At 52.1% G+C, this 27,894-nt stretch overlaps 10 protein-coding genes across 10 annotated transcripts; 5 read left to right on the top strand and 5 right to left on the bottom strand.

The window, feature by feature from the left end:
- Positions 1 to 270: 270 nt before the first annotated feature.
- On the top strand, positions 271 to 2,106 carry PG997_002642 (uncharacterized protein; the record flags this gene model as incomplete). Its single annotated transcript, XM_066806957.1, has 7 exons — positions 271 to 357; positions 438 to 503; positions 558 to 622; positions 714 to 862; positions 926 to 1,518; positions 1,590 to 1,742; positions 1,834 to 2,106. The coding sequence occupies 7 exons, from the start codon at positions 271 to 273 to the stop codon at positions 2,104 to 2,106; spliced, it is 1,386 nt and encodes a 461-aa protein (XP_066670575.1).
- Positions 2,107 to 2,947: 841 nt separating this feature from the next.
- On the top strand, positions 2,948 to 4,021 carry PG997_002641 (endo-1-3(4)-beta-glucanase; the record flags this gene model as incomplete). The annotated part of the gene is made up of 4 exons (XM_066806956.1): positions 2,948 to 3,147; positions 3,298 to 3,403; positions 3,450 to 3,861; positions 3,939 to 4,021. 4 exons carry the CDS (start codon positions 2,948 to 2,950, stop codon positions 4,019 to 4,021), a joined length of 801 nt encoding a protein of 266 aa, XP_066670574.1.
- A 2,117-nt stretch (positions 4,022 to 6,138) lies between these two features.
- On the bottom strand, positions 6,139 to 6,614 carry PG997_002640 (uncharacterized protein; the record flags this gene model as incomplete). Its single annotated transcript, XM_066806955.1, has 2 exons — positions 6,139 to 6,333; positions 6,480 to 6,614. 2 exons carry the CDS (start codon positions 6,612 to 6,614, stop codon positions 6,139 to 6,141), a joined length of 330 nt encoding a protein of 109 aa, XP_066670573.1.
- Positions 6,615 to 11,631: 5,017 nt separating this feature from the next.
- On the top strand, positions 11,632 to 11,814 carry PG997_002639 (uncharacterized protein; the record flags this gene model as incomplete). Its single annotated transcript, XM_066806954.1, has 1 exon — positions 11,632 to 11,814. The coding sequence occupies one exon, from the start codon at positions 11,632 to 11,634 to the stop codon at positions 11,812 to 11,814; it is 183 nt and encodes a 60-aa protein (XP_066670572.1).
- An 851-nt stretch (positions 11,815 to 12,665) lies between these two features.
- On the top strand, positions 12,666 to 14,524 carry PG997_002638 (pre-rRNA processing nucleolar protein-like protein Sik1; the record flags this gene model as incomplete). Its single annotated transcript, XM_066806953.1, has 5 exons — positions 12,666 to 13,226; positions 13,358 to 13,676; positions 13,736 to 13,932; positions 13,995 to 14,204; positions 14,261 to 14,524. 5 exons carry the CDS (start codon positions 12,666 to 12,668, stop codon positions 14,522 to 14,524), a joined length of 1,551 nt encoding a protein of 516 aa, XP_066670571.1.
- A 410-nt stretch (positions 14,525 to 14,934) lies between these two features.
- On the bottom strand, positions 14,935 to 17,520 carry PG997_002637 (uncharacterized protein; the record flags this gene model as incomplete). Its single annotated transcript, XM_066806952.1, has 7 exons — positions 14,935 to 15,407; positions 15,522 to 15,732; positions 15,852 to 15,891; positions 15,970 to 16,021; positions 16,340 to 16,591; positions 16,657 to 17,253; positions 17,481 to 17,520. 7 exons carry the CDS (start codon positions 17,518 to 17,520, stop codon positions 14,935 to 14,937), a joined length of 1,665 nt encoding a protein of 554 aa, XP_066670570.1.
- A 1,064-nt stretch (positions 17,521 to 18,584) lies between these two features.
- On the bottom strand, positions 18,585 to 20,524 carry PG997_002636 (uncharacterized protein; the record flags this gene model as incomplete). Its single annotated transcript, XM_066806951.1, has 3 exons — positions 18,585 to 18,728; positions 18,787 to 20,126; positions 20,239 to 20,524. The coding sequence occupies 3 exons, from the start codon at positions 20,522 to 20,524 to the stop codon at positions 18,585 to 18,587; spliced, it is 1,770 nt and encodes a 589-aa protein (XP_066670569.1).
- A 1,522-nt stretch (positions 20,525 to 22,046) lies between these two features.
- On the bottom strand, positions 22,047 to 23,863 carry PG997_002635 (uncharacterized protein; the record flags this gene model as incomplete). Its single annotated transcript, XM_066806950.1, has 3 exons — positions 22,047 to 22,235; positions 22,316 to 23,629; positions 23,741 to 23,863. 3 exons carry the CDS (start codon positions 23,861 to 23,863, stop codon positions 22,047 to 22,049), a joined length of 1,626 nt encoding a protein of 541 aa, XP_066670568.1.
- Positions 23,864 to 25,032: 1,169 nt separating this feature from the next.
- Positions 25,033 to 25,467, bottom strand: PG997_002634 (prefoldin subunit 6; the record flags this gene model as incomplete). The annotated part of the gene is made up of 3 exons (XM_066806949.1): positions 25,033 to 25,165; positions 25,261 to 25,385; positions 25,462 to 25,467. The coding sequence occupies 3 exons, from the start codon at positions 25,465 to 25,467 to the stop codon at positions 25,033 to 25,035; spliced, it is 264 nt and encodes an 87-aa protein (XP_066670567.1).
- A 907-nt stretch (positions 25,468 to 26,374) lies between these two features.
- On the top strand, positions 26,375 to 27,858 carry PG997_002633 (uncharacterized protein; the record flags this gene model as incomplete). Its single annotated transcript, XM_066806948.1, has 3 exons — positions 26,375 to 27,012; positions 27,112 to 27,566; positions 27,638 to 27,858. The coding sequence occupies 3 exons, from the start codon at positions 26,375 to 26,377 to the stop codon at positions 27,856 to 27,858; spliced, it is 1,314 nt and encodes a 437-aa protein (XP_066670566.1).
- Between the last annotated feature and the right edge of the window lie 36 nt (positions 27,859 to 27,894).

Below are 27,894 nucleotides of genomic sequence, written 5' to 3'. Positions count from 1 at the left end.
ATATGAGATACCTGCAATAATGCGACTCGTATGCTTGAGTAGATATGTATGCACATGGATCATCAGATTTGACGTCTATATGTGAGGCTAGAAATGTGATAAGATAGGAAGGCGGCAAAGACTCAGCTCAGTTGCGCCAACTCCCCCTAAGCCCCACTGGGATTGTGCGCTGGCGCCAGCGTCGGCAGTCAGTCGGTCAAAACCCACGACAAACTGCCAAACCCTCCTGACTCCCATGCAACCAATTTGCACCAAAATTTCTATGAAAGCATGAGGTGGAAAACGACAGACGAGAGCTCTTTCGCATTGCAACCGATCGACGGCCCAGCCATTTTCGAAGCGGTGGTGGACGACGAGGTAGGTTAGGTGCCCACCATTCCAGTTCCATCTCCCCCGCGATTCCGACGACCAGGACAGAGCTGATACGCCAGCATTAGGGTGCAAGCAGCAAACGCCAATGCCAATTGACTTGGCCCGAGATTGACGACTGGCTGAACCCCAAAGTGAGTAAACTTGGAACCACGAGGCAGCTACTGTATCTAACTTGTCATCTGCAGGCACCTCAAGAGTTCCCGGGACTGTCCGAAACCCAGGATCACCAGCAGTTCTCCCTTCGTATTATGTAGGAAACCCCCCAACCTCTTCGACTTCCCCACGGGCCATCTCAGTGCTGATTGAGGGAGTCATGTACCCAACGGGCAAAATGCCTCCAGACTTAACCTCACGAGAGAGGGCTGGGCCAAGATCTTGTCATCTTTCGAGCTTCATGAATCGACGTTGGACGCGTTCCTTGATGACAATGGTGCATTCGGGTCCTATTTCTATAGATCGGCTACCAGCAACCGTCCTGTCAACGTTATCAGTAAGATCTCTCGAGGTTATTCGTCAGTCACAGTGACGCCCATATACTGACCTGTCTCTTCAGAGCTAGTACTCAAAGTGCCAAACAAGATCTCCATTGGGTACGATGCAGTATCACTGGCATATAATATCTCCGCAAAGTCTGTCACCGCATTAGTACATGGTTTGGAGCCCGCTCATTGGGACACACTCGTGGCACTTCTTTCACAATCGCTTCATCTTTGCCGCCACCCTCTGCTGCTGCCTGCACTGATGCTTACAACCCATCGGAAGAGAATCGAGAAGTATAGGTATGACATCGATCGCTCGATTGTTTATCTCGAGAAAGAGACCGGGTTCGGTGTTGCTGGGTTTCTTCGAGGCTCCCGGTTCCAGAATCCAGATCTTGATCTCGAGTCGGCACTGGTACGCCTGCAATCACAACAGACGGAGCTGGCCAATCTTGCCGTGGTATTGCGGTTCAGCGAAAAATGGGCCGACTTACTCCTCAACAGTATCGCTCGGCTCAGTCAATCCCCTTTGGTTTGCGACCAAGATGCGGTCTTGCAGCTGGAAGACGAGATGCTGCACCTGCTCGAATTGCCACGCAACCAGGTACAGACATCTTTGAGTCAAACACAGGCTCTCAAAGATCGAGTCCAAAGCCAGGCCAATCTGGTATGTATTGCTGACAGTCTCTGTTACCGTTGCGCCCTGTATCCAATTGACAAGATGTGTGTGCACTGTAGATTTTCAGTTTGATCTCATCCGAGGAGAATAAGATCAGTCGCTTCATTGCCGAGGAGAACTCCAAGGTTGCCCTCTCGAGCAAACGAGATAGCATGGCCATGAAGACAGTGGCCCTCATCACTATGGTTTTCTTACCTGGAACCTTTGTAGCGGTCAGTCTGCCTTCGCTGTCCCCTTTCTCTGCGCTGCGAATGTGCGTATCGCCTTGCCGCTCTTCTTTGCTAAACAGGAAACAACAAACAGACATTTCTGAGTATGCCGCTCTTTGACTGGAACGCCGATACGGGAGGCACCCCATCTTCTTCGCCTTTCCAGTGGATATATTGGGCCACCACCATGCCCCTGACGATCGCCTTCATGGTTGGCTGGTGGGTGTGGTGGAAACTGGAGGACCGGAAATGGGACGAGGAGCTGGAACGAGCAAAGGAAGAGAACCAGCGGGCTCTCGGTCGGACCACGACGGCTGACTCGCCAGCCTATTCGCCAGGCTATTCGTTTGACTCGAGGGTTAGCTAGCCCACGACGCTGCGATATCATGGACAAGGCGAATACCGAGGGAAAGGGCAACACACCATTCTGGGATGTTTGCAAATGACTATGGGGTTGCATTTACGGTAAGCACCGGAGCAGTGTCACAGAGCTGGGTCGGCCTGCATGTGGTACAAGCCGGTGGTCACAAGCGCCATTGCTCGGTGACCCCAAAATGTGGAGACGCCCTTCCCTAATTGGCCCAAGCCTACGGGTCATGCCCCCCCTTTGTCTAACTATATCACACTACAACCCCCTACCCAAAGAGGTCCTAAGGGTCCAAAAGGATGCGCATACGTAAAACCGTCTCAAGGTGGACAATCAATAGGTTTAAAAGAGGCCTGGAGGTGCACCGTCCATTACTCTTGGGAGCCAGGCCACGAATAAGGAGCTTGGCACCTGGATTAGATGACCTGGATCTGCTGGTCCCAAGCTAGGGATAGCGTGGATCCGATGGCCCACGACCGAGTCGCATACTCCTTCGCGAGTTATTTCCCACTCACCAAGATCCTGAAGGCGAAGTCAGTTATGGTCATGGATATCCAAGGCTCCTGCTGGTCAATTAGCAAAGCAAGGAGGAGACCACCTGTGCTGGATCCATGACCACACCAAGCAAACGTTGCAGTAGCCGCGAGAACACAAGATGAAATCGGGATGTGATCCGAATATACTTTATCGGCATAGCTTGTTGTATAAGACAGGGAGTCCCCATCCTCCTGCATGGCATGAACGTAACCTCGCATCCACTGTTCCATCGTCATAGCCCATTTAGAGTTATTTTATAGTCACCCACTTATTACGTTGATCTTTGCTTGGATAAACCGGGAAGATGCGACACTCCAACGTGCTGATCCCCCTCGCCTCGGCCCTGCTGAGTGGCCCGGCCCGGGCCTGGGCCCCGCCGGGCTACAGCGGCTTCAACACCGTGTGGTACGATGACTTTGACGGCGCCTCCGGCAGCCCTCCCAATGGCGGCGACTGGAACATCATCACGGGGAACTTGGGTGTCAACAATGAGTTAGAGACATGGTGAGTGATCTTGTAAACTCAGAAGTAAAAAGACAAACTGACCATCCCTTCTTAGTATGCTACTATCTTTACCGCCGCACGGGCCAACAAGAAGGAAAAGAGGAAATTGAAAAGTACTGACCTTACTCCTTTCATCATAGACACGTCCAGCTCCCGCAACCTCCAGCTCTCGGGCGGCGACACCCTCCAAATCGTCCCCTGGCGCGACAGCGGCGCCGCCAACGGCTGGACCTCGGGCCGCATCGAGAGCAAGTACGTCTTCACCCCCCCGCAACGGCGGCGTGACGCGCGTGGAAGCGCAGCTGCGCTTCGGCGGCAACGACCCGAACGCGAAGCAGGGGCTCTGGCCCGCGTTCTGGATGCTCGGGCAGGCCCTCCGTCTGGGAACGGGCTGGCCCGCGTCGGGCGAGCTCGATATCATGGAGACGGTCAACGGGCAGCTGATTGGCCATGGGACGATTCATTGCGATGTCTATCCCGGCGGCGTGTGCAACGAGCCGACGGGGATTGGGGCCGCGGTGGGGATCCCGGATCAGGGGTGGCATGTTTGGCGCTTGGAGTGGGATCTGCGGAATGGGGATTGGAACGCGCAGACGCTGCAGTGGTCGCTGGATGGGAATGTGTTTCAGACGGTTTCCGGGGCGCGGATTGGGAATCAGGCCGTGTGGAACTCGCTCGCGCATGCGCCGATGTACTTTTTTGTTGAACATGGCTGTGGGCGGTGATTGTAAGTTTTCCCCTGTCCTGAGTGGAAACGCTGGTCTCGTGTGCTGACTTGGGGGTTCTTCTAGGGCCTGGGTACCCCAATGCGGGAACGCAGGATGGGTATGGCAGTATGATGGAGGTGGCGTATGTTGCTCACTACCAGACTTGAGCAAGTGTGATGTTTTGGTTTACGTGTTTGTGTGGTTTTCTTGTATCTTCCGCTTATACCCCTGATATTGGTTTCTTGTTAGGTTGGAGGTCAAGGTTGGCTTATCGATGCTGATTTAGTTGTTGATGCAGCATGAGAGAAAGTAGCAGGCTTGAGTGTGAACCACAGTACTACGTTATATTCAATATCTAGTTTTAATCAGTCCGTCATTGTGTTACATAAGTGTGATATTCATGTCATAAGCCATATTATTCTCTAAGGCGTGAAAACCGCATACATTCATTGATAAACGAATGGAATTCAAGCAGTCAAGCTTGTCAAGCTATTAATCTAAATATAGATCCCCCAAAGTGAGTGATAATATGCGCAGGTGTACTTGAGCTCCGAGCTCATGTCGGGTTAAATATCAAATTGTGAAAACAAGAAGTCATTATTGATATAGATGTTCTTCCTCCTAGCAAGCTAAACATTTTCCTCCCTGGAGAATCAATAATAAATCAGCGAGTGCACCACTGTATTTTCCGATTATTAAGAGCTTCATGTATAGCGTCTGTCACACGCAAATTTAATAGTCACTCTGCAGGACTAACTAGTATATAGCATCGGCCTAACAGGGGCTTATATTCCGGAAGGGCTACGGCGTTTAAAGGTAAAAAATAAAGGAAGGAAGGATTTTAAAGTCCCTTATAATATATATATAAACTTTGGGACAAGGCAGCTGCTGCTTCCCTGTAACTTTGCATAGACCGCGATTTGTCGACGTACAAGTCCCAATTCTTTACTATCTCCTCAAACACCTCGTTGACACGTTTATTGGGATTTTCCAGGTTTTCCATATTGTCAATGTAAAGCTCGACAGATCCCGATCAAGAGTATGACAGTGTATGTTCAATGCAAATGGCCAGCGGTAAGGAGTGCATTTATCCAGCATCTTTATAGTATTTCATGTCACAGTTTTCCGAGTCACCGAATGCGGACTCTGGTTATCCAGTTGTTGACCCTGCCAACAAGATGATTTACCAACAACAAAACAATACAAAGTCCAACAAAAGAATACGAAGTCAAGGTTAGCTTGGGTAGCTTCTCTCTGATGATACCACCCCTTTTCCGGCTGAGCTGCGGGTCAAGTAATTAACCCGGCCAGTCATTCAAGATACTTGGCGTGCAGTTTGCATGACAGCCAAAATACGATGGTCGACGTTTTGAGGTGAAGAAGTTTGCCATCGTTGGTCGCTGGTTGCGGAAAGCATTGGATATCCTCGTAGACGGAATGTGCTGCTCGATTCGCTATCAGAAAGAGGGCTAGCAGAAAGAGTCCTGGACATAAAACCCGTACTAGAAGAAGATATGTTGCATAAAGCAAGCATATCTGAATTTCCAGAAGACCCTTGGGGCAGTTTCTCGTTATCTACTACGGTCTCGTGCATTCTTGTGCCATTCGAGCATGCATTCATAAGTCCGTTAGATGTAGTTATGGCGAAGAAGGAATGCACTGTTGTGATACCCTTGCGAATTTCAGGTATATTTGATACTATTATACCATACGAATGCAGGCCCCATTCCAAAAGGATGTGTTCCTGGCTACCCTTGAGACCAAAAGGCTGTTTGCTAAGTCCAATAGGCAGCATGTGACGCTGAATCAGACTCCTCCCTACTACCCGTCTTGACAATCATCAGGGATCATGTTTGCCTCGGACCAAAATCCCAGTTCCAACGGACTCGATTGGTTGTGTTTGCTACATTGGCGAATGCCGGCATCCTGGAATGTAGATTCGACGCGGCAACGATTCCAATCCAGATCGGCGGCGTACGCCGTTGGCTATTGGAGGGTGCAGTCTTGGATTGCATGATATCATCTCTACGAGGAGACAGCAGAATATCCTAGGTTTCATGTTACATGCTGTTCATCGCTTAGCATCCGTCTACATTCTACACGAACAGTCATCTGGGATCCTCCTGTAATTGGGCGGGTTTCATGGTATTCTGGCTTGGTTCTGGTTTTATTTATTTGCTTCTTCTTCTTCTCTTTCTCTTTTTCCCCCTTTCTTCTTTTTGTTGCTCTTTCCCCGGGGTTACTCTTACTCCGTTCAGGACGATGTTCGACACCTAGCTCATACTTACAGCTGCTCTTCAGCAAGCCCGTCGATGGCCTCGTGTAGCTGCGCCAGGTTCTGACTAGTTCTCATAGCCTCCATACTCTTATCAGTGAAACGAGCGCGGTAAAGGTCTTCGTTGTGGGCTTCGTACAGCGCCGCCCGCTGCACAGTCCAGATCTTGACGAAAATGAAGCACTTATGCGCCAAGACGCGCTCCTGTGTCACGGGGGTCCCATGAACACTTTCTCCAGGGTCGATTCATACGAGCGATCCGTGGGGGTCGGCGCGAAGTCCTGCCAGGAGATGTGTCCCGGGACGGAAAATTGTAGTTGGGGCACCCTACCTCGTACTGCGCCCCGTACCGCTTCGTTCAAGAAGGCCTTCACTGTGGCAGGGCTCCAGCCCGATTTCCAATGGAGTGGCAGCATGGCAGCGGTCTGGACCGAACCACCCGCCTGCGTTCCGAGCACGCTTCTCATTTCGGTTTTCCACTCCATCTCTGTTTGCTTGTGTATTCCAGCTAAGCGTGTGAGGAAACCACGTTCTCGGATTAGCTTTGACAATTCACGGAACGAAATATATACCCGCCTCGGGTACAGCGCAAGACTGATTGTCATTGTCTTCAGGGACAAAAGAATGTTCATTGTATCAAAAACAATTTGAATTGCATGTATTCTTCAGGTGCAGAGCGGATTGTGTTATTTTACAAAGAGACTCCATCCTGGTTTATTAGGTCATCAATCATATTGAAAACATATAGTGCGACTGGGTTGTATCGATGTGTAGTCCTAACCCATATTGCTTATTAACGATGGGTCTGGTGCGGTTGACTGGCATATGGGTCTCTCCGTAGCCCAATTCCATGTCTCCAGCGATGGCGATTGTTTCTTTTCCGACCTATATCCATTTTATTTCGCCAAAAGGCTTTGAGAGAGCTGCGGCACCGCCTTCGGCACGTACCAGTATAAGGTGTCTACACTCATTTCTACCCTAGATAGTCTCATAACTCCAGACTTTCGGAGCACTAAGTTGCCTTACAAGAAGGACAGTTTGGGCGTGTACAAAATCTCGGCCTTAGATAAGTTTAGGAACAGAATCTGCAATGGGACACAAGGGGGCGGTTTTGACATTCGGGAATCATTGTCATGAGTAATAGCGAAGTCATGCCTGGAGATCAAGGCCTGGCAACCCACATCCCCTGCCGGCACAACTCATAGCGACGTGTGTTCAATTGGTATCCGACAGTTCCATCACCTCAAAGGAACCCTGGTCTACCTAGAGCGTGAGGCTTTCAAGAGGAGACCGTGACTGTTTGTACAATGTACTTAGAGTCACAAATCCATGGCATCATATTGCAGAGTTCAACCAGGGAGGTCAAGGCAGGCACATTCTACACCCTGCATCTCCAAGAGCATAGATTCGTCTTTCCCTTTCCCGAGTAAGTGCCTTGTCACCCGGCAGATTCTGTAACAGCCCTGATCTATATGAAGCTGGGTACAACAATAATAGCAAGGAATAAATTGTCAGACACGATGGTGGCAATCATATAAGATCTGTATTCGAGCAAGTTCTAGCGAGTACATCCTTTATCTCCTTACCACCAGCCGGAACGAGTGACTATTTGCAAGAATACTGAAACCCCATTACAGTTCAATTCAAGAAACCACTGGTAAACTGAAAGCCGCGTCGAAGGAAACATAATGAACGTTTTGCCCTGAGAAGAGCCTTCTAGAGACATTAAGCCGCACCCATTTTCCTTCATCCTGTAATGGGTGCAGTGAAATATAACGCAAATCGCAACACATAAGCAAGAAGGAGAGACAAGTAAGAAAACCCACCAAGAAATGACAGAGAAGAAAGCCGAGGCAAGTCGTATGAAGTGGTTAATCCCCATAGAAATAGACGGTATCGCCGGGGTGAAATTCCAATGGTTCACACTGTATTTGATCTGAGGAAAGTATCCTTTTTGTTGGGTCTCTTCATTGGACCTCGCCTGAAGCATCAGGCGGGCCCTGTCGGCGGTGGTGGCCCTGTCGGCGGAGGCTTATGAACCCACTCTGCTCGCATTGGCGTACACAGCTGCTCTAAGATCGCTCTGTAATATACCTCTTTATCGTGGGAGCAATACTTACACCATGAATCTGTTGACGTGTTAGTAAGCCACATGATCTAGGCGGAGGACCCTTACACATGATGTCAGTCTCCCTGGTAAGGCGTCGACAAAGGTTGAATCGTCCTATTTCTGTGGTGTAACACGTTTCTGTGTTCGCCCATGCCCCCTGCTCATTCCTGAAGGGCAGCGCCTTCAAAATTTTGATAAGCCCCGCAGCCTTCACAGCAGCCCTGGCTCGGACGTCTTCAAGCAGATAATTACCCCTGCTCTGGGATCTTCAAGGAAACATTGGTAAACAATTGCCTTCCAAATGTGTGGCAGGTTCGTACACCAAAACGCCCCTTCCGCGCCTAATTCAATGGAGTGAGCGTTGATAGAAGTAGTTCAAGAATTTGATAAACTCACCTCGCATTGCGGACTTGATATTCAAAGGCTTTGCCAAACTTGTAATTTTCCAGATCTTGTCGGCTGTATCATTCGCCCACGTGTCGACTACCTCCATGGCATCGGTTCCCGAGCGAGGTAGGATGTGCAATACTTCATCTAGTAGCTTGATGCAAGCTTGTGCTTGAGAAATTTGAGATGGCACGGAGGAACCATCATCTGTAAATGCTCGATGAATGAAAGACCGCATACTGAAAGTTACGTCAGGCTCATCAGGCGTACTCTCGAGAACATCGCCAGGTTTACCTCCAATGAAGTGTGTTTCCCAGAGTTTGTGGAACGTCTGGTTTGTTCTGGGGGTGATCTCTAGAAAGATGTTCAAGTCGATGGCAGAGCTATCGAGGCAGTGTATCATCGTTGTGTAATATGGGTCCTCCGTGGAAAAGTCCATCCCTCCAACATTAGCTGAAGGTCCTAGGAACTTCATACAGAGTTCTTGAACCCTTAACATAACCTGGTGTATGTCTTGGTGGATACCTGCTACATATAGATGATGGGAAAGATGTTCGTACGTTATGATCGTCCGCGCCGTACTTTTATCTCTATACTTCGTCCACTCCTCTATCGTCAGTTAGCCCTTATACGTAACAATCAAAGATAGAATGAGTCGAGTATATACCATTCGCCACTTGTTTTTCAATCACAAGTCCGGACGTAAGGGCTTGTCCCCAATTGGTCTCGTATTTCGTTGGGTATAAATCCTAGTAATTGTTAGATTTACATATATGCTATAAACAAAGGATGATATGAATATTTAGGACAGAGGGGCAGAGGGGCAGGGATAAAATACTCTCACGACGCCATTGTCCTGCAGTTGTGCTATATTGAACAACAAGGCAATAACTACGTTTTGGTCGTAGAAGCTGGCAAGCACCCTGACCACAGTCACTCGGGCATCAGCTACCATCACAATCTTAGTAAGCAGCTCTTGATCCGTGTAATATAGAATACAAGTATTCTGTTACCTGAGTCGTTATAGCCTTCTATGAGCTTGTGTGTGAAGTCCCTGTAGTAGCTTATCGGTTGCTTTTCCAAGGTCTCCAGCTCAAATGCTGTTCTTAAGTCCGAGAATCTTTTTTCAATCTCATTCCACTCGTTACTACCGACTGGGTAGCCCAAAGCCTGTGGGTGAGAAGTACTTTGTGACATGATTGACCAGAGGATATAATAGTCATTGACTAGTTGAGGGCAAGTTGGTTGAACCAGTCTAGAACAGTTTCTTTTGGACATCCTTCTTCATTATATATATAGGTATATCGCTGCTGGGAGCCTCCTAATATCTTTCACCGGAGCCTGCTGAACGCGGAAGACATGTTGGCACTATGGAAGCCTCTATGTTGGACACACTAGGCGACATGCTTGGGTCATAACAACAGAGGGGAATTCTTATCATGGTGATAATGAAGCGATCTGGACGAAAATTCGGAAGCCTATAATAGGAATCTTTGATGTGCTGATATTGATGATTGTTAGTCGGGGGTCATAGGGAATGGTAGGTTAGATGATATTGGAGCCCACGTACTTCAGTTTGCTGGTCTCCTCGCCGCTCTAATGTTGCTAAAAGCGGAGAGATCAAAGCGGAGTTCTGTGTGGAAAATACACCTTAGGATCGTCGGACTCGGAGGAGCATGGAATTGTGTTAAGGTCATCATCCAATACAGTACTTCAACGATAGGATAGACTGCCGGGTTGCCACAAGTGGCGGGAGGATATGGTATTTGACGTATGTAGTTTCCTACAAGCTATTTTTGTCAAATATGCTGGGTGGAAAAAAAACATTAAAAGAAATAGAGTAGTGCAATGTTGAATACGGATCACTTAGCACGACTCGATGCTCCTCCGCACGGATGTAACGCTGGGATCTCATGATGTGAGTTGCCCTCTGTGACCACCCTTGGCGTCCTGCTATGCTGGAATGCTTTGGGACTCGCAAAACCAACCGCCATAACCAACTCTGCCGAAAGCGTTTGAATCAAGCAAACTTTCTGGACAGAAATGGACTGTTGTAAAATGATGACGCCGTGGGGAATGTGGTTGGTCATTCAGCCAACAGGGATCGCCTTTGCCTCGATCCCAGAGTCTGATAGTGATTGCAGATGTACCCAAGACTCCATTCCGTGATCTACTGCCTCCATATAACGCCATACCCAACAGAGAGTCGGATGTCATTGCCGAAAATGAGGTAACCTTGAGTTGAGTGTTCGGTTTCGAACGCGACAAGCTAGGCTTCAAGCAAACTCTTTGCAACACTCGAATGCGCTGGGTCTGATTCTCTTGATGTCACAAACCACTGCCTCGACCATAGGTCGGTGGAGGTTGGGCCATATAGGTAGATGATACGCTTGGCCAGGATGCGGGAGTGACCGGGGTGAAACACCAGAGCCAGACAATCCAATATATGCAACGGTTTTGGTCTCCTGCATACTTAAGGCCCGTACTTCACTGACTGGCTGCTGCTTGAGAGATGATCCTATACCGATGAGGAATTACAATCAGTCCTCGAGGACAAATCATTCATGTGCTGGCCAGAACCAGTCACCCTGGGCATGTTTACGCCAGGCGCGTTGACTCAAAGCTGTAGATATCGTAGGGGTCAACTTGATTCATGCCTACTCAACAGGTAGAAAGATAGCACCAAGCTGACCATCCAGCAGATATTATTCTGTGATTGCTTGCCAGACCACTGGAATCGTAAGGCACATACTTAGAACTTGGCAAGCCCAATTCAGGCCAAGTCATGGATGCATGATCAACGCGCACCACAAAACGTGTTCATAATTCATACTTCGTCACATCAGAACAGAGGGACTGAAAAGATCCATAGTAAGTATGTATTTATGGCGAGTCCTTCCAGCCTACACGAGAAATCTTACTGTTCAATATTTGAATTCTGCAACAGACCAGCCGAAAACACACCATCGCCATAATTAGACACATCATACCCAGCTCAGTCAAAAATGGGGTTCATTGACTTATTCTGGAGGATGCTGGGGTATAATACCCGGCAAGACGAAGAGCGCGTCAAGATCCGAACCAAGACAGTCGACGACAACTGGACCCACGTCTCGGTACCCAAGAAGATCCCCGAGTTTGAGGAACGATGGGTTGAGGTACGCCAATCAAGAAAATCAACACGGTGAGCGATGCCGTGAAGTTGAAAGACATAGCCTGTGTTGGACCATAGGATCAAGACAGATTTTGTGAATCAACTGCAGAAGACACTTGCAACTGAAGCTTCGTTGACCTACCTGCAGAGTAGTAGCTCTTCATTTGGTAAATTCCCAGTACCAAGATATATAAGAAATGCAAGGTATACCATAGCTTCCCCGCCGATATTTTTACTACTATTGAGTTCTGTGTGATCTGGGTGGTTGGGAAGTTGATGTCGAGTAAGATGCGAAATGGGCCTGATTCCGTGATTTGAGTTCAGGGGTCGATTGGAAGCTCTGAGCGGGTTGGGTCCAAGGAGTAAGTGCTAGGCGTTCCACCATCAATAAGTACAGAAAAAGGAAGAAAAGAAAAAGGCAGATTAAAAAAAATATCAGCCACGTATATCAAAGACAGTAGTTACTCGATTTGTACTAAAAATTACCAGGTGCACAGCTGGTGTGGAAGTGAAACCAAAGCACTAAACTCGAACGCTGCTGCAATTGAAATTGATGGGCCAGCAGTGCCCAGCGCCACGTCCCAGCGCGCCACCAGCCACGGGCGATAGCTGAAACGATAAGGATAAGAAGAAAAAAGTCACTATCGGCGGAACATCTTAGGCTCCGCGCTATCTGGAATGCACCATTTCAATTCGCAGGCTGCTATCTTTTGGTGGGGAGCTCTCGAATCTCAAAAACTTTTTTGGAGCAGAGCCGGAAAAAAGTGAAGTGCAGCAGCATCTCGAGTCGAAGCTTCGCCTTCCTCCTTCCAGCACGACAACACCCCAATTGCACCCTTCCCACGCGCCCAATTGGCCGACCACGCGACGGGAAACTCCTTCAAGATGACCAAGATCGATTACCTCCTGCACGAGAGTGCCCTGGGCTATGCCCTCTTCAAGGTCGTCCACCAGCAGGACACTGTCGGCCTGCACCTCAAGGAAGTCCAGGCCGCCCAGGCCGACCTCGCCAAGTTCGGCAAGATGGTCCAGGTCCAGGCCTTTGCGCCCTGGAGGAACGCCGCCGACGCCCTCGAGAACGTCAACAGCGTCTCCGAGGGCATCATGACCGACTACCTCAAGTCCACCCTCGAGATGAACCTTCCCTCCTCCAAGAAGAGCAAGATCACCATCGGCCTCGCCGACAAGAACTTGGCCGGTAGCATCAAGGCCGTCTTCCCCGGCGTCGAGTGCGAGACGGGCGACACCAGCGACGTCGCCGCCGACCTCCTGCGCGGCGTCCGCCTGCACGCCCACAAGCTGCTCAAGGGTCTCGAGGAGGGCGATGAGCAGAAGGCGCAGCTGGGTCTTGGTCACGCGTACTCGCGTTCCAAGGTCAAGTTCAACGTCCACTCCTCCGACAACCACATCATCAAGGCCATTGCCACCCTCGACAACATTGACAAGGTGAGTTACCCGCGTTCCCGACTGGGCGCATTGCCATGGGCAAATTCCTGCACCAAGCAATCACTCCCAACCCACGCGACTTTTAAAGGTCGCGGTCTCCAAGTAGCGATTGCTGACTCTAGCCCTCCAAGTCCTTGAACTTGTTCTCCCAGAAAGTCCGCGAATGGTACGGCTGGCACTTCCCCGAGCTGTACGCCATTGTTAGTGATAACATCACCTTTGCCAAGCTGGCGCTCTACATCGGCAACAAGACCTCCTTGACCGAAGACAAGCTCCACGAAATCGCCGCCCTCGTCGACGATGATGAAGAGAAGGCCAGCGAGATTCTGAACAAGGCCAAGATTTCCATGGGTCGCGATATCAGCGCCACCGATATGGAGAACGTCTCGACCTTTGCCGAGAAGGTGGTCAAGCTGTCGGAGTACCGCCGCACCCTTTTCTTGTACCTGAGTAAGCCTACTTTGTCCCTATATGCTAAATGGATCTGTAACTAACCCCGTTCCCTACAGGCGAGAAGATGAACACCGTCGCACCTAACCTGGCTGCTCTGCTGGGTGACGTTGTTGCTGCCAGACTTATCCAGAAGTCTGGATCCTTGACCAACCTGGCCAAGTACCCTGCCTCCACCCTTCAGATTCTTGGTGCCGAGAAGGCGCTGTTCCGCGCTCTCAAGACCAAGTCCAACACACCTAAGTTTGGATTGATCGTAAGCTGCACCGACTTCTTGAATGTTTCCTCCAGACGTGAGACTAACATTTCCGTTCACAGTACCACAGCACATATATCGGCAAGGCTGCCCCCAAGGACAAGGGCCGCATCTCCCGTTACCTCGCCAACAAATGCAGTATCGCCAGCAGAATCGACAACTTCTCCGAGAACCCCTCCACCAAGTTCGGTGAGGTGCTGCGCCAGCAGGTTGAGGACCGCCTGGAGTTCTACGCTACTGGCAAGAAGCCCCAGAAGAACGCCGAGGTCATGGTAAGTCGACTTCCAACTTGTCCTCTCTCGGGCTACCATGTGCTAACTATTCGCAGGACCAGGCAATGGCGGACATTCTGGGCAGCGGCGAGAGCATGGCCATCGACACGGAAATGATCGATGCCCCCATCCCCGAATCGGCTGGAGCCAACGAGAAGAAGTCCAAGGACAAGAAGGAAAAGAAGGAGAAGAAGGAGAAGAAAGAAAAGAAGGACAAGAAGCGCAAGCAAAGCGAAGACGCCGAGGAGGAGCCCGAGGCCGCGGAGGGCGAGAAGAAGAAAAAGAAGAAGAAGAGACAATCCGACGTCGCGATGGCTTAAAGCTCCTGTAAGCTGTACGGAGTTAGGGTTCACGAGGGTTGACAGGTGTGCTTTGCATGGCTCGGCGTTTAAAGGTTCTTCTTGTTTTATTTGGTTGTCTATGTACAATTCGATGGGCTCATACCCGTTTCATGTTTTGACATTGCACTGCTCTTTAGTTGGCTTCCAGGCGAAATGGAGTATACAGAGATGCTATACGACAAGTTATCTTCGATCTGTCTTTGGGTATTGCAGTCGTCATTTCCCTGAACCCCGACCAAGGCTGACGTTGTGCGCACCCATCGACCCTTGGCCCCTGATTCGGCGTATTGACAATACAGCTACACGTATATCTAAACCAACCTGAGCTTTCCTAATCTATTGAATACGTTTTGAAAGTGTTCCATGCTATATACAAATCTACATGTAAATCAACGACTGTAAAACTGCCGCGTGTTTTCCCTCCGCCTCACGATGCGCCCGGTCGAAGCACTCTTGACCCTCTGGTACCTAGCCGCCGACTCGGGCGCCTCGGGCGTGCCGCCGTCGCCGCGCTGGCGCTGCAGCGCGGCGTCGCGCTCGGCGTCCTTGGCCTCCTTGGCGGCGGTGGCGTCGAAGATGCAGGTCTGGATGACCTGCTGGAGCCCGTCGTCGGTCTCGCCCCAGAGCTGGTAGATGCTGGTGTCTACCGACAAGCCGGGCTGGGTGGTGCGGCGGGACTGCTCCCACCAGTCGCGGTAGGCCTCGGGGGTGCGCTGGGCGGCGAAGGTCTGGGCCCAGGCGAGGAGGACGGGGAGCGGGGGCTTGAGGCGGTCGTTGCTGGCGAGGCATTGGGTTAGGAGGTTTTTGAGGTCCGGGTCGAGGACGGATTGGCGGTGGGCGTGGAGGCGGGGGTCGATGCCGGCTGTTGGGGTTTCGGTTGGTCAGTATACATAAGTGAGTAAATTGGGAAAAGTATACCCTTGTTCAGATATGAGGGGGAATAAACGTCTATCTTCCTGAGTGAGTGAATACTTACCTAGCATGCCGCCCGGCTGGAAGTGCGCCGACTGGTACGGGTTGAGGTACAGGAACTCGGCGTAGCTCTCGATCATCTGGATGTTGGGCCGCGTGCCGGCGGGCTGCGTGAGCAGGGGTTGGCCTAGCGGTACGGCGGGGACTTGTTTCGGGCCGGCTTGGAAGACTTTGGAGGCGCCATCGGGGATCATGAAGATGAGTTCGACCATGAGCTGTATGGACGTGAGACGTTGGGTTAGCTTCTTGGGATATGGGGAACAGGAAAGGGAAGGGGAAGGAGAAGGGCAAAGAGAGTTTCTGGGGCGGAATGAAGCGAGTCGTCGTGACTTACACATGCTATATCGAAGATGTTTCTGTTGGGCCCTTCCGATCTAATGTTATACCTCATCGTTAGCCCATCGTTACATATATATATCGTGGTAAAACTGGGAGGAAAGAAACGTGCTTACGTTTCCCAGGCTCCGAAATCTACCAACTTGAGCATGACGCTCAAGTCGTGGGCTACGTTTCCGGTAATCATTACTAGAAGCGGGCAGTACTCATGTTAGTGTCCATTCTCAACACTCTACACGGGGCATCAAGAAGCTGAACTGACCATTCCCGCTGTGCATGTCGCCGTGGATGTGCATCTCGGGTTGCGTGTTTGGGGGTATGCTCTCCCATATCGCTCCTCCCAGACGCATGGTTGGCGGATACGCCATACCTATACATGCCCTGATGACTAAATGTCGTGCGTTCGATGGACGGATTGGTTAGCAAAGTCCTCCCCTATCATAGTTCAAACCCGAAACCATTGTTACTGCTATTAGATGTACTCACGGCACAAGAAGAACCTCCAAGCCATCCGGTTCGGGATCTGGTACAGCTGCGACTCGATACAGGCGTCCACAAACTGGAGCAGGGTGCCGTGCTCGAGATACTCGAGGTAGAGCCAGTCGTCGCCCTTCCGGGGGCCCTCCCACCCGCTGCTCCCGGGCGTCCGGAGGATGTCCTTCATCGGGTCCTCGAGGAAGTACAGCCCGTTGACGATGTGCGGCGCGTTTTTGAATAACTGGACGTCGAAACGTTCTTCTTGTTAGTAACATGACTATTACTCTTGGTAGAAAAGAAAAGGGGCTGACTTGCTTGGTACGCACTATTCTCCTTCTCGAACCTCTTCTCATTCTTCCTCCGCTTCGACGCCCCGGCAAAAGGCGACCCTCCCCCCTCCTCATCATCCTCATCCCCCCGATCCTCCTCATCTCCCCAATCGTCCACCTCGTCACCCCCACCTCCTCCGCCGCCCTCCTCCGCCGGCACCCCGAACCCCACATTCACCGTCTTCCCCGCCCGATCCACCTCCACGTTCTGCTGCGGCGTCTTGAGCACCATGCGCGCCCACCCGCCGTCCCGGAACTGGCCCGACTTGTACCGCAGCAGCCAGGTCTGGCCCGCGGCCCCCGTGCGCAACACGCGCACGAAGCGGTACTCGAACCCGGGCCAGCGGCGCTCGAAGACCTGCTTGATGCGCTGCTCGAGCGTCCTTAAGCGGTCCGCCCGGTTCCGCGACTGCGTCGACGCCGTGCTCTTGTTGGAGAAGAGGACGCGCCGCGCGCCGTCCTCGTTCGAGGTCGAGTCTTCGAGGACCGGGGTCGTGAGGCGGTTGGTCACGCCCGCGGCGGCGGCGGGGTTGGGGGCGTTGCCATCGGATGGGGGCGATTCTTCTCGGGGAGGATGCCGACGAGGTTCGGGCGCTGTGGAGCAGGGGGAATTGTCAGTACGGTCACAGTTTCGCAGGTTATATAACCAGGATGAAGGTCTGAGGGAAGATTATACGGTCTGGCACTTACAAAAAGGGCGTTGAACTCCGCCTCCGACATACTGAAAAAGGGATCGCGATCTAGGGATTCGTTTCTTCACAACAACCACTCAACTCGTATATTTGGGTATCCTGACATGGCCTCAAGTCGAACAAACTCACCAAACCGATCACAATATCGCGGTACGCCGACCACATTCATTATTGACAAGTACCTCTTTGTCCATAGTGACACTTCGTGAACAAAAGGATTGATTCTCACCGAATCCGTCTACTCAGGCTATGAGCACAAAGAACAACTCGATACGCTATGGGGCCCCAAGACTCGAGTAAAATGATATATAAATGAAAGGACTTGAACAATAGCCCAATAAGTCCTTGGCCAATGGCAACTCACATGGCTGCTGAGGCAACTGCAATATGCAACCCAAACTCCCTTGACATGACCTGTTGCTGAATAACAATTGTATTGCAAGATCCAGCCACCCATTCTTCTCACTTTTGGTCCAGCTAAATCTTCCCAATCAATATAGTAAGCGAATACCAATCACATGGTGGGAAGTGTTATTTGCAGTCATGCTTCGAATTATTATATACCAAAACGTCGTATCTATGTGGTGGCCACGCCCTCTTGCTTCTTTATTTACCCCTGACCTGTTGAATCCACCCGAGTATACAACCTGAGCAGCGACCTCATTAAAAAGACATCTTGCGGGATCAGGACAAGTTGAGCATGCCGCTCGTGCCGACCATGGCGACTTGGCATTTTGCTTTGGGTGTTTTGAAATACACGTCGGCGATGAGGATTGGCGGCGAGATTGAGAAATGCAAGAAATCAGATAAGGTGTTGGGCCACATTGTGGAAAGGGGTACCGGTGGTACGAAGGAAGTAATTGGAAAGCCCACTCATGAGGTGCCTGGCCATAGTCATACAAGCGCACTGCTCGAAAGGCAGGGATCATACGCGCAAGTATTCAGCAGTCATAATCCAAATCAAGCCCCAAAAACATACACCAAATCTTCACCAAAAACGGAATATCTTAACATCTGATCAGAACTGGTATGCATTACATGTATTTGGTGGGCCCCCCTTTCAGTCGCGAGTTCCTCCGGGAGATCGTCATCCGTCCCCGAGGAACCTGCGCGACATAAAAGTACTGCCGAAAAGCAACGCCCAAGCCAGAGAGAGCACCCTCTTCCATGCCCCCCAAGGAAACGAGTACAAGGTCGTGGTTATGTGGGTGTGGGTGTTGTGTGCGTAATAATCTACATGCCATCAAAGTCGCCGCCCAGGTCATCCTCGTCCAGATCACCCTCTTGTATCTCCTTGGCCATCTCGCGCTCGCGCTCACGCGCCTCTTGGGCGTTCTTGAGCTCGAGACGGTGTTGGTTCATGGGGAAACGCATAGCCTAGTAGCAGTGTTAGCAAAAGTGCCTTGCGACATCAATCATGTATCATAAAACATACCTTGACGCTCTCGTCGTGCAGTGCGAGACAGGCCCGGATACGGTCGTGGAAGGCCTCACCGGGCTCCCGAGTAGCATAGACATCGCCAACCTCCTTGCTCTTCATGAAACCGCGCTCGCGGTCCAGCGTAGCCTCAATGACTCCGTCGCGGATGGCCTTGGCCACAATGTATTCTGCAGTCTCCTCGCTACCGAGATGCAGGCGGATGCAAATGTCGCGCAGCGAAATGCGGCTGTAGCTCAAGCTCATCATGCGAATACCCGTCTTGATGACGTTTTGACGGAGGCGCAGAATCAGGCTGTATGTGCTATCTCGGCGGAACGTGTCGGCGTGTTCGGCAAGCGTCGACTCGAAATCCTCCAGGTTACCCACGCGCACAGCTTGTACCAGCAGGAAGTACGGGTGCAGTGCCTGCTCCATGTTGTTGGCACGGAAGGTAGCACGCTCGGGGATGTCGCCCATCAGCAACTCCACCACAAGTAGCAGCTTGGTCGCAGTCTGAGAGAAGCCGAGCGCACACTGGCTCGCGGGGGCCTTGCGAGTAGCAGCAGTCAAGTGCTCGTGGGCCTCAGTGTAGCGTAGCTGGATGGCACGGATTCGGCCCAGGTAGTACAGGAATCGGGCGACCTGGTTGTTGGCGGCGTTCTCGGGGAACTGGGTGTGTGATACAAGCAGATCGGCTTGTGAAATATGAGACGTCAGAAGGTAGCTTCGGAGAAGCAGCACGATAACTGAGGCCTGAGTATCGACATCCTTGCGCAGGATCGCAGTGCGCAGGGCCGCCAGTAGTGTAGGCCGCAGGGTAACGACCGGAGACTGAGGAGACGGGGCTTGAGGCGTAAGCTGCTCGCAGAAGAGGGAGAAGTAGAAGTAGACCTTGGCCGAGAGAGAATCCAATGTTCGCCTGTTAAGCGAGTGGATGCGCTCTGACAGGTACTTGGAGAAGTTGGCACCCTGTTGGAACTGCTTGGTGTCGAACATGTAGACCTGGACCAGGATGGCCAGGAAGACGTCAACCTCGGGAATGAGCTCCTTGTTGGTCTCCTTATCCTTCTTGGCGCCGTTCTTCGCCTGCGTCTTGGGCTCGCTGTCGACTTCCATCTCGGATCCGGTGGGCTGGCGGCCGAGCGGTACGTTCTCGCGGCCGATGGCGGACAGGAGCTGCTTGGCCACCGAGGCGGATGGTGAGGTGGGAGGGTATGACTCGGCAATGACCTGGGCGAGGATATCGGGGTTAAGGCGCTTGCGAAGGGAAGAGATGGAGCGCAGCGCTCTTAGGGAAAATCGGGCGTCGAACAAGGCTACAGCCCTATCGAGAAGGGCAAAATTGCTCTTGATGTCTGTCACGCGGGTGGGAATACATGTTAGCAATGGACAATACTTGTGGCTGGCGAAGCTATATATGACTCCATCCATATATCCAGCAATGTGATCATGACGGAGTGCATTTACCTGAGATAGTCTGGGTGACGGGGTCGACCTTGACCTCGAGCTCCTCTTCCGTCTTCTCGGAGTCCTCCATGGCGACATCGCCCTCGGCGTCGGCGGGCGGTGGTTGGGAGCTCTGCTTTGTGCTCTTGGAGGGAGGGACGACGACGGTCATGTCCTCGCCTTCCTTGGCGCCCTTCTTGGCGGCGGGCTTGCCCTTTGCTGCCGATTTGTCGGCATCCTTGCTGTTCTTCTGGAGCCCGTTTTCAACAGGTTTTCTGCCGTTCGAATTGGGTGTTTTGCCAGGCATGTCGGCGGCCGGATCTGGGGGTTGTTGGGGTGACTTGGATCGGATTGCTGGGTTTGGATGTCGTGGGCAGATGCGGACACGGGACCTGGCTACCGGGTTCTGACTGGTGATGCCTAACGAAGGAAAAAATAAAATACGTTGACGATGCGGGCGGCTTGATGGATGGAGGATGGGGATGGGGGGATGTGGGTGTGATGGGCTGAGGTCCGGTTTGGTTTGATGCTGTTGCTGCTGCTGCTGACAAGGTACTGGTTGATGGGCCCGGCACGCCAAGGGTTGCGAGCTAAGAGGTAAAGGTTACACGTACAGCACGTAGCCTAGCCAAACTGATGACCTAACCTGAGGTCAGGCAGGTCGGGCAGGTCACTGGTACATCCGTTAGGCCTTTTTAGGGCCCTGTGAAGAGAGAAGTGGCCTGTGCTTCCAGCGGGTCACAGGTTTCTACTTAACAACAACAGCCTCGTCAATCAGCCAGCCAGCACTGCAGCAAAGTGCTGAGAAAGAGTGACGTTTGCCAAATGCTGCCTTGAGCTGCCTATCTACAGTGGACCCTGGATCCCGCAAACATCCCTGCCAATCGATGCCAGCTGCAGTGAGGCTTTTGCAGATATGGCTTTTGTTCGAATCGACAAGAATTTTGGTGTTTTCAACAGTCGCTTCCCAACATTTGGATTATATCTATGTCAAATCAGCATCAGCATTTGTCCGATTCGATATTTATCTGAACTGGGCTATTGCATTGCAGTGAAATGCGATTTATACTCTCCTTGGGTCCATAGCCAAGGAAGTATTCGACCTTGTAGTTTCATCATAAATGCCAAATGCACTTGCCAGCAGCATCTCAAATCACAAAGTCCAAGCAAGTGGTCATTATTTGTCTGAGTTGGTTGTGGGTTGATTGCTCAACCCCGATGTAATCTCTCCGTCTCCTCATTCAGCAAAGACAGCCTCTGGTCTAAATGCGGCCCAGGGAAAGAAAGCCCCAGAATTCTCGAAATGTCCTCGGACGCCCTCGCTATGCAATCGCCCCTCGCCTATGGAATAATGTAATAATAAGGACGAGCAAGCAAAAAAGCTCCATGTGTCTTTCTTCTACTACGCCGTCTCGCAGCTATTTCCACTTGCCGCAGCGGGTCAGTCAGCAGTATGACTCGGTCTGGATTTCCATCCCTCCCACTCCATTACTCGTCTATTGTGACATTTGCCATGCCTCGATTCGAAAAAGCCAAGAATTATTGACCAAATTTCATGGCCGTTTCTCTTTCTCCCTTCTCGCAGGCAAAGTCGTGTTGCTATCAACATGGCATTTCCTCATCATCCACAGCGGGCAACCACAGACACACCACATGACGGTCTTGCAGGTCCAGCATACAGAGTTGGTAAGAAGACCCTACATCCTCGTCCTCTTGCCCGGAGGCTGGACCGAGGCGACCGATGGGGCCGAGTGGAGCGACTGCAATGACCGGGTGGTCTGGAGGACTTGGGGAGGCGGTGGTGGTAACAACTTTTCGGACCCAGAACCCTATTTCTTGGCACCTGGTCGCAAGTCTTTGACTTCAAAGTCGAGTTTATCGCTTTCGAAGACGTGGCCTGCCGGCTTCTCGGCACCCGTGTAGAGGTTGTCGATGCTGTGTTGATGGAAGGTGGCCGTCTCGTTGCAGTGCAGTACGTGAGGGAGGCCAGGGGGTTGGTAAGTCTGAAGATGCCATAACTGGATATGTGTTAGCTGGATACTCCTGGATAGACAAGACCTTGAATAACTTACGATGGCTGGAACTTCGGAGCACACACAATGGCAATGCTCTCAGGTAACATGACCTGGTACCCGGCTTGGGTGTGGAGGTCCCGACTGCTCATGAAGCACGACTGTGTCGGGTGGGTGTGGATCCAGCCCAGCATCAGGAGGTCCTCGGTCATGCAGTAGTCGAATAGGTCACTCTCGTTCTCCGTCTCGCACGTGTCGGGTGTGCACTTCTGCTCAGGAATGACCAAGCACTTGATGAAGAGCGCATTGTTAACGGCGGTACCACACAAAATGCCACACATCTCCAACCCACGCCGGGTATTGTCGGATGCGATGCGCAAGAACTCCTGCCGTAGTTGGCCTGGAAGGAAGATCGACCGTATAGGCTCTCCGTTCTCGAGGTAAGCAGCAGGCGCAAAGGTAAGTCTCTTGGAAGACGGTGGTGGAGAGGCTGGCATCTCCGAGATCTTCGGAGGCAGTTGTGGTCCATCCTGTGGTTGTGTAACTTGTACGGCTGGCTGTGGGGGGTAGAGGAGCTCCTTGGATGGCCGGTCTGGAGCAGACAAGTCGGCCACAGACTCTTTGGGTGGCGGTAACGGGGGCGGATGCGACGGTGGCTCGGGTCGCGTCGCGTATGACTGGGCATCATAGCTGACCGGCTGGGATTTGGATATCGAAGGGTAGTTGTAGGCAGCCGGAGTCCCCTGGTAAGCGGCCGTCTCCGCCTCCAGCTCACGTTCTCCTCGGCTCATCTTCTGGAGGAAGTCCTGGATATGCGTGTCGTCCTCACCATCGAGCTTCTTCCTAGTCAACTCCATCTGTTTCCGGAACATCTCATCGTCCTCGGCCTGCTTCTCTGCCAGCTCGTGCGTCCAATTATCCCAGAACCCGGCAGTTCTACGTTCTTGTTCCTCCTCGGCCGAGACGCCAGCCTGGCGAGTGGCTTTCCGGCCGGCATCGCGTCGCTTCATCTCTCGTTGCGCCAAGACCACGGCGAGATCTTGATGTTCGCCGGCATCGAGAATTCGGCTCGACGCTGAGAGACTCGGATCATTGGAGGCGTGTTGTTCATATGGTGTTTTGGTCCGTTGACCTCCACTCTTTAGCTTCTCCCGTCGCTCCTTGCGCCTGTCTTCGTCGACTACCCATCGATCGTACTCGCCGCTGAGAATGGGCTTAATCTTCTCTAGATTGGCGACAACGCTCTCGATGCCGCCCAAGGCCTTCTTGAGCTGGAGCTTGCTTTCCCGGTCTTTCTTCAAGTCTGGATGTTTTTGCAAGTGGTCCATCAGCAGCAAGGTGTATCGCATATACATCATGTAGGCCTTGGCAAAGTTTCCATCGCGGAGGTAGGCTTCGGCCTGCGTGAGAAGATAGCAGTTAGCGAAATGTCGCGGGGGCGTGCAAGTTGGGTAATTGACAGAGAAGACCAGCGCAGGAAATGCAAGGGGAAATAGACACCGAGCACATACCTCGCGATGAAGCATATTCGCAGTGCGCAGCCATGATTTCAGTGGCACAGTAGGGTTGAAGGCAAAAACCTGCGCCTGCTGGGATATCTCCTTCACACTCAAAGGGCGCTCCAAGTCCCCCATATCGGCGACAACCAAATGCGACGCAGCGAACGAGGCGAACGTCTAGGCAGTTGGGGGTTGGCAGAGGGCTTCCATCCAGGAATAAGATGAAGTATTAAAGAATATCGATTCGTGGCTTTGGTGGTAAGTATTCGCCCAATCGCTACAGGTGGGTTCGATTCGGGTTCGCGGCGCAATCTTGACTCTCGACAAAGCGTCTGCCTGCCGCCCAGGCCCTCTAGTTACGAAGCGTGGTAAGTCATGCGCAGGCGGTGGTGGGGATTCGTGAATCAGACAGAGAGGAGCGCAAAGAAGAAAGGGTAGGTGTACAAATGATAAGATGTATCAAGTGGCTGCCTGCAGTGCTGTCCCCCCTCAATCTAGAGCATGAGTTGCAGACGGTTGCATCGCCAGAAGGTCGGTCAATTCAAGCGCCAACTGCCGGAGGCTGGAATCAGGGAAGCTATTCATTTGAGTGCAGTCCATCGGTTGATCCCCGAAAACCATGTGCTGCTGCTGCCGTAGCTCACAGAAATCGATTGCTAAAACTTACCCCGCGGACAGCCGCGGGGCATCGCCTTCAGGCCTGCGGCATACGCGCCCAAGCACGCTAACGTCATTGTAACAGGCGGTACAGCCACCTTTGCTTGGCCTGCCTCTTCACATGTGGCTCGCTATTTGCGCCCAATCAGTGGTACCTGCTGTCTAACATCAAGCAGCAACTCTCTCTGGTGTGATAGGTACATAAACTACTGCATGCACTTTTGAGTGCATGGGAGATGCAAGAGGAACCTGATAGAGATCCGATGGCTGGAAGAAGCATGATTATTTGGGGGAATCGACAATGGACAAAGAGATTAAGTCTACTCTTTGCCAGATGTCGCCGCCGCGAGTGCTGTACGACTTTGAATCACCAACATGATGAGAACTGTAGGCGTTCTTCCAGCGCAAAAGCACTCTATTGAATTGAATTGGCCGCGGACCTGGGCGTACAGGACTGTTGTGGCCCCCATGAACGGCTTAGTATGTGGCCGCGTTCCGTCCTTCTACCATGTACTCTGCTGCCGTGGAACCAGGTTCCCGTCATGAGAGTCATACTGCAACAGAGCCTTTCCCGATGCCTCGGAATCATAGGTCTCAGATGTGCTGGGCAGTGGCTAGGGTTGGGTTCATGAACTGACATATACCCCTTAACCCTTGGCAGCAACCTGGCTAGGTCCTGCCGCTGCCGCTGCCTGAGCCGAGCTCTGGATCTGTATGATCTCAGTCTTCTTCTTCTCGATCTTTTCTTGCACCTCCTTGATCTGCTGTTCTGTCCGCTCACTATAATTATTTGTCAGCATTGTAAATCAGTCCCCTCATGAGCCTGAGCAGCCTGGAAAGAAAGAAGGGGAAGAAGCAGAGACAAAGGTACTCACACCTCCTTGCCGATGAACTCCAAGCGACCCTTCACGGTTCCCTCGGCCTCTACCTTATCTTGCTTCAGCAGGACAGGGCCAACGAGCTTGTAGATGCTCTCTCCCTCCTTTAAACGGTCAAATTCCTACACATATTGGTTAGATACTGCCTGTATTCTAAGGGGGGCTTGCTTGGACTCTTGAGACGAACCTTTTGCACACCAACATTCTCGGTCCGTTGCGCCTGCAACTTCTGTCGTGACTGCACCGCCGCTTGAAGCTCTGTGATCGAATGAGTGAGAATATTCCATACATCAGGGGGATGATATGTGCTCACCCTGCTGTAACTTCTGATAGTCCTCGGACAGAGCTTGCAGCTTTGCTTGGACTTCCGGCCATTTTCACGTCAATTGGTGGGGAAATGTGCCAAGTCACTCAGAAGAAGGAATCACTGAACAAAGGTTGTCAAAATCTGGTTTATCAGGTAACAAGTTGACAATAAACTTCCTCAATATCAAGGTGAATGTGGTTTGGGGTTGCGCCTCAAATTTGGGTGGCTTCCACTGGTGGGTGAGCTGCTGGGCTGTGCTGGCTGTGGTGCGACTCACTGTTTCTGTGTGCCTCTCTGGGTTGGCCTCACCAAGCACAGGGAGTGTCCACAGCGCCGATAGTGGGGTGAGCTGATAAGGCGCCTTGCGTGCTCCCTTTAGTCGAGACCTGACCTGACCTCACTGTGAATCGAATCTGAACCCCGCGATAAGCAATAAGGCTAGCGTCAAAGAGTCGGGAGAGTCAAGCGTCAAGCCCAACCCGCCATCTTCCCGCCTAGGCCCCCGGCCAACGAGAAGCCGATCAAACGTCACATCACAACAAGATCCAGCAGGGAAAAGCCTCGCTTTTACCCATTCTCACATTCCGACTTTCTGTGCCACCCCACGACCCTGAGCATCAGGAACCCCGAGGGCCAAATCAAACCACCTCACATCCTCTCCCGAAAGCGTCTCCATCCCGACAGGCAGACGGAACATCCCTACCGCTTGTCTCCATCGACTCGCCTATCGTTGCCCTTTCGTCTCCTTCTCCTCCCACCACCACCGCCCCGACAACCACAAACGACCGCATCCGCTCAATCACCATGTCCAACACCGACTTCCTGGGGCGGGCGATCGAGACGGTCCGCCGGGCCATCGACGCCGACAATGGCAACCAGTACGAGAAGGCCTACCAGCTGTACTACCAGTCGCTCGAGCTGTTCATGCTGGCCCTGAAGTGGGAGAAGAACCCCAAGTCCAAGGAGATGATCCGCACCAAGACGGCCGAGTACATGGACCGCGCCGAGAAGCTCAAGGCACACATATCCGACGCCGACGCGAAGCGGAAAAAACCCGGCATGGTGGGTGCTAACGGCTCCAGCACGGGCGGCACCGGCAAGGGCAAGGCGGACGGCGAGAACGGCGAGATCGACGAGGACAGCAAGAAGCTGCGGAATGCGCTGGCCGGCGCGATCATGCAGGACCGCCCCAACGTCAGTTGGGACGACGTCGCTGGGCTGGATGGTGCCAAGGAGGCTCTCAAGGAGGCAGTCCTCCTGCCAATCAAGTTCCCACATCTCTTCGTCGGCAAGCGCAAGCCCTGGAAGGGTATTCTCCTCTACGGTCCCCCGGGTACGGGTAAGAGTTATTTGGCCAAGGCGGTTGCGACAGAGGCCAAGAGCACATTCTTCAGTGTCAGCAGTTCCGACTTGGTCAGCAAATGGATGGGTGAAAGTGAAAGGTATGAGGCAACAGTACTCTCTCTGTCCTTCTTCCGGCCGTCATATACACTCCAGGGGTTTGGGGTTTTCCAATACTAATGATACCTACTCAACAACAGATTGGTCAAGCAACTATTTGCTATGGCTCGCGAGAACAAGCCCTCCATCATTTTCATCGACGAAGTCGATGCCCTCTGCGGTCCCCGAGGCGAAGGCGAATCAGAGGCCTCGCGCCGTATTAAGACGGAAATGCTGGTACAAATGGACGGTGTAGGTAACGACTCCACCGGAGTGCTGGTTCTAGGAGCTACGAATATCCCCTGGCAACTCGACGCCGCCATCCGAAGACGTTTCCAGCGCCGAGTCCACATCAGTCTGCCCGACGTCGCAGCCCGCACCACCATGTTCAAGCTCGCTGTGGGAGACACACCAACATCTCTCAAGCAAGAAGACTTCAGGGAGCTCGCAAAGCTGGCCGATGGCTATTCGGGAAGTGATATCACAATTGCCGTACAGGATGCTCTGATGCAGCCCGTACGGAAAATTCAACAAGCCACACATTTCAAGGAGGTAAGTGCTTTCAGATCATCACTGACGGCGTTGGCCTGCCATGGTCAAGAACAAGCTGCTGACATAAATTTATAGGTCCAAAAGACGGAGTCACCCGTTTGACCCCTTGCTCGCCCGGTGACGCAGGTGCCAAGGAGATGACATGGGATGATGTTGAGGCCGAAATCCTCCTCGAGCCTATGGTGGACTTCAAGGACTTTGCCAAGGCGATCAAGGGCTCGCGGCCGACTGTGGCGAAGGAAGACCTCACCCGTAATTCCGAGTGGACCAAGGAATTTGGTAGCGAGGGTAACTAGATTCGTTTTCCTAAAAAGAAGACATCACAAAAGCTC

Source organism: Apiospora hydei (assembly GCF_038363865.1).
Source record: "Apiospora hydei strain CBS 114990 chromosome Unknown utg000004l_segment0_segment0, whole genome shotgun sequence".
In the NCBI taxonomy this organism is placed as follows: domain Eukaryota; kingdom Fungi; phylum Ascomycota; class Sordariomycetes; order Amphisphaeriales; family Apiosporaceae; genus Apiospora; species Apiospora hydei.
The sequence above is the reverse complement of the archived record's forward strand: the minus strand, read 5'-3'. Positions and strand labels throughout refer to the sequence as shown.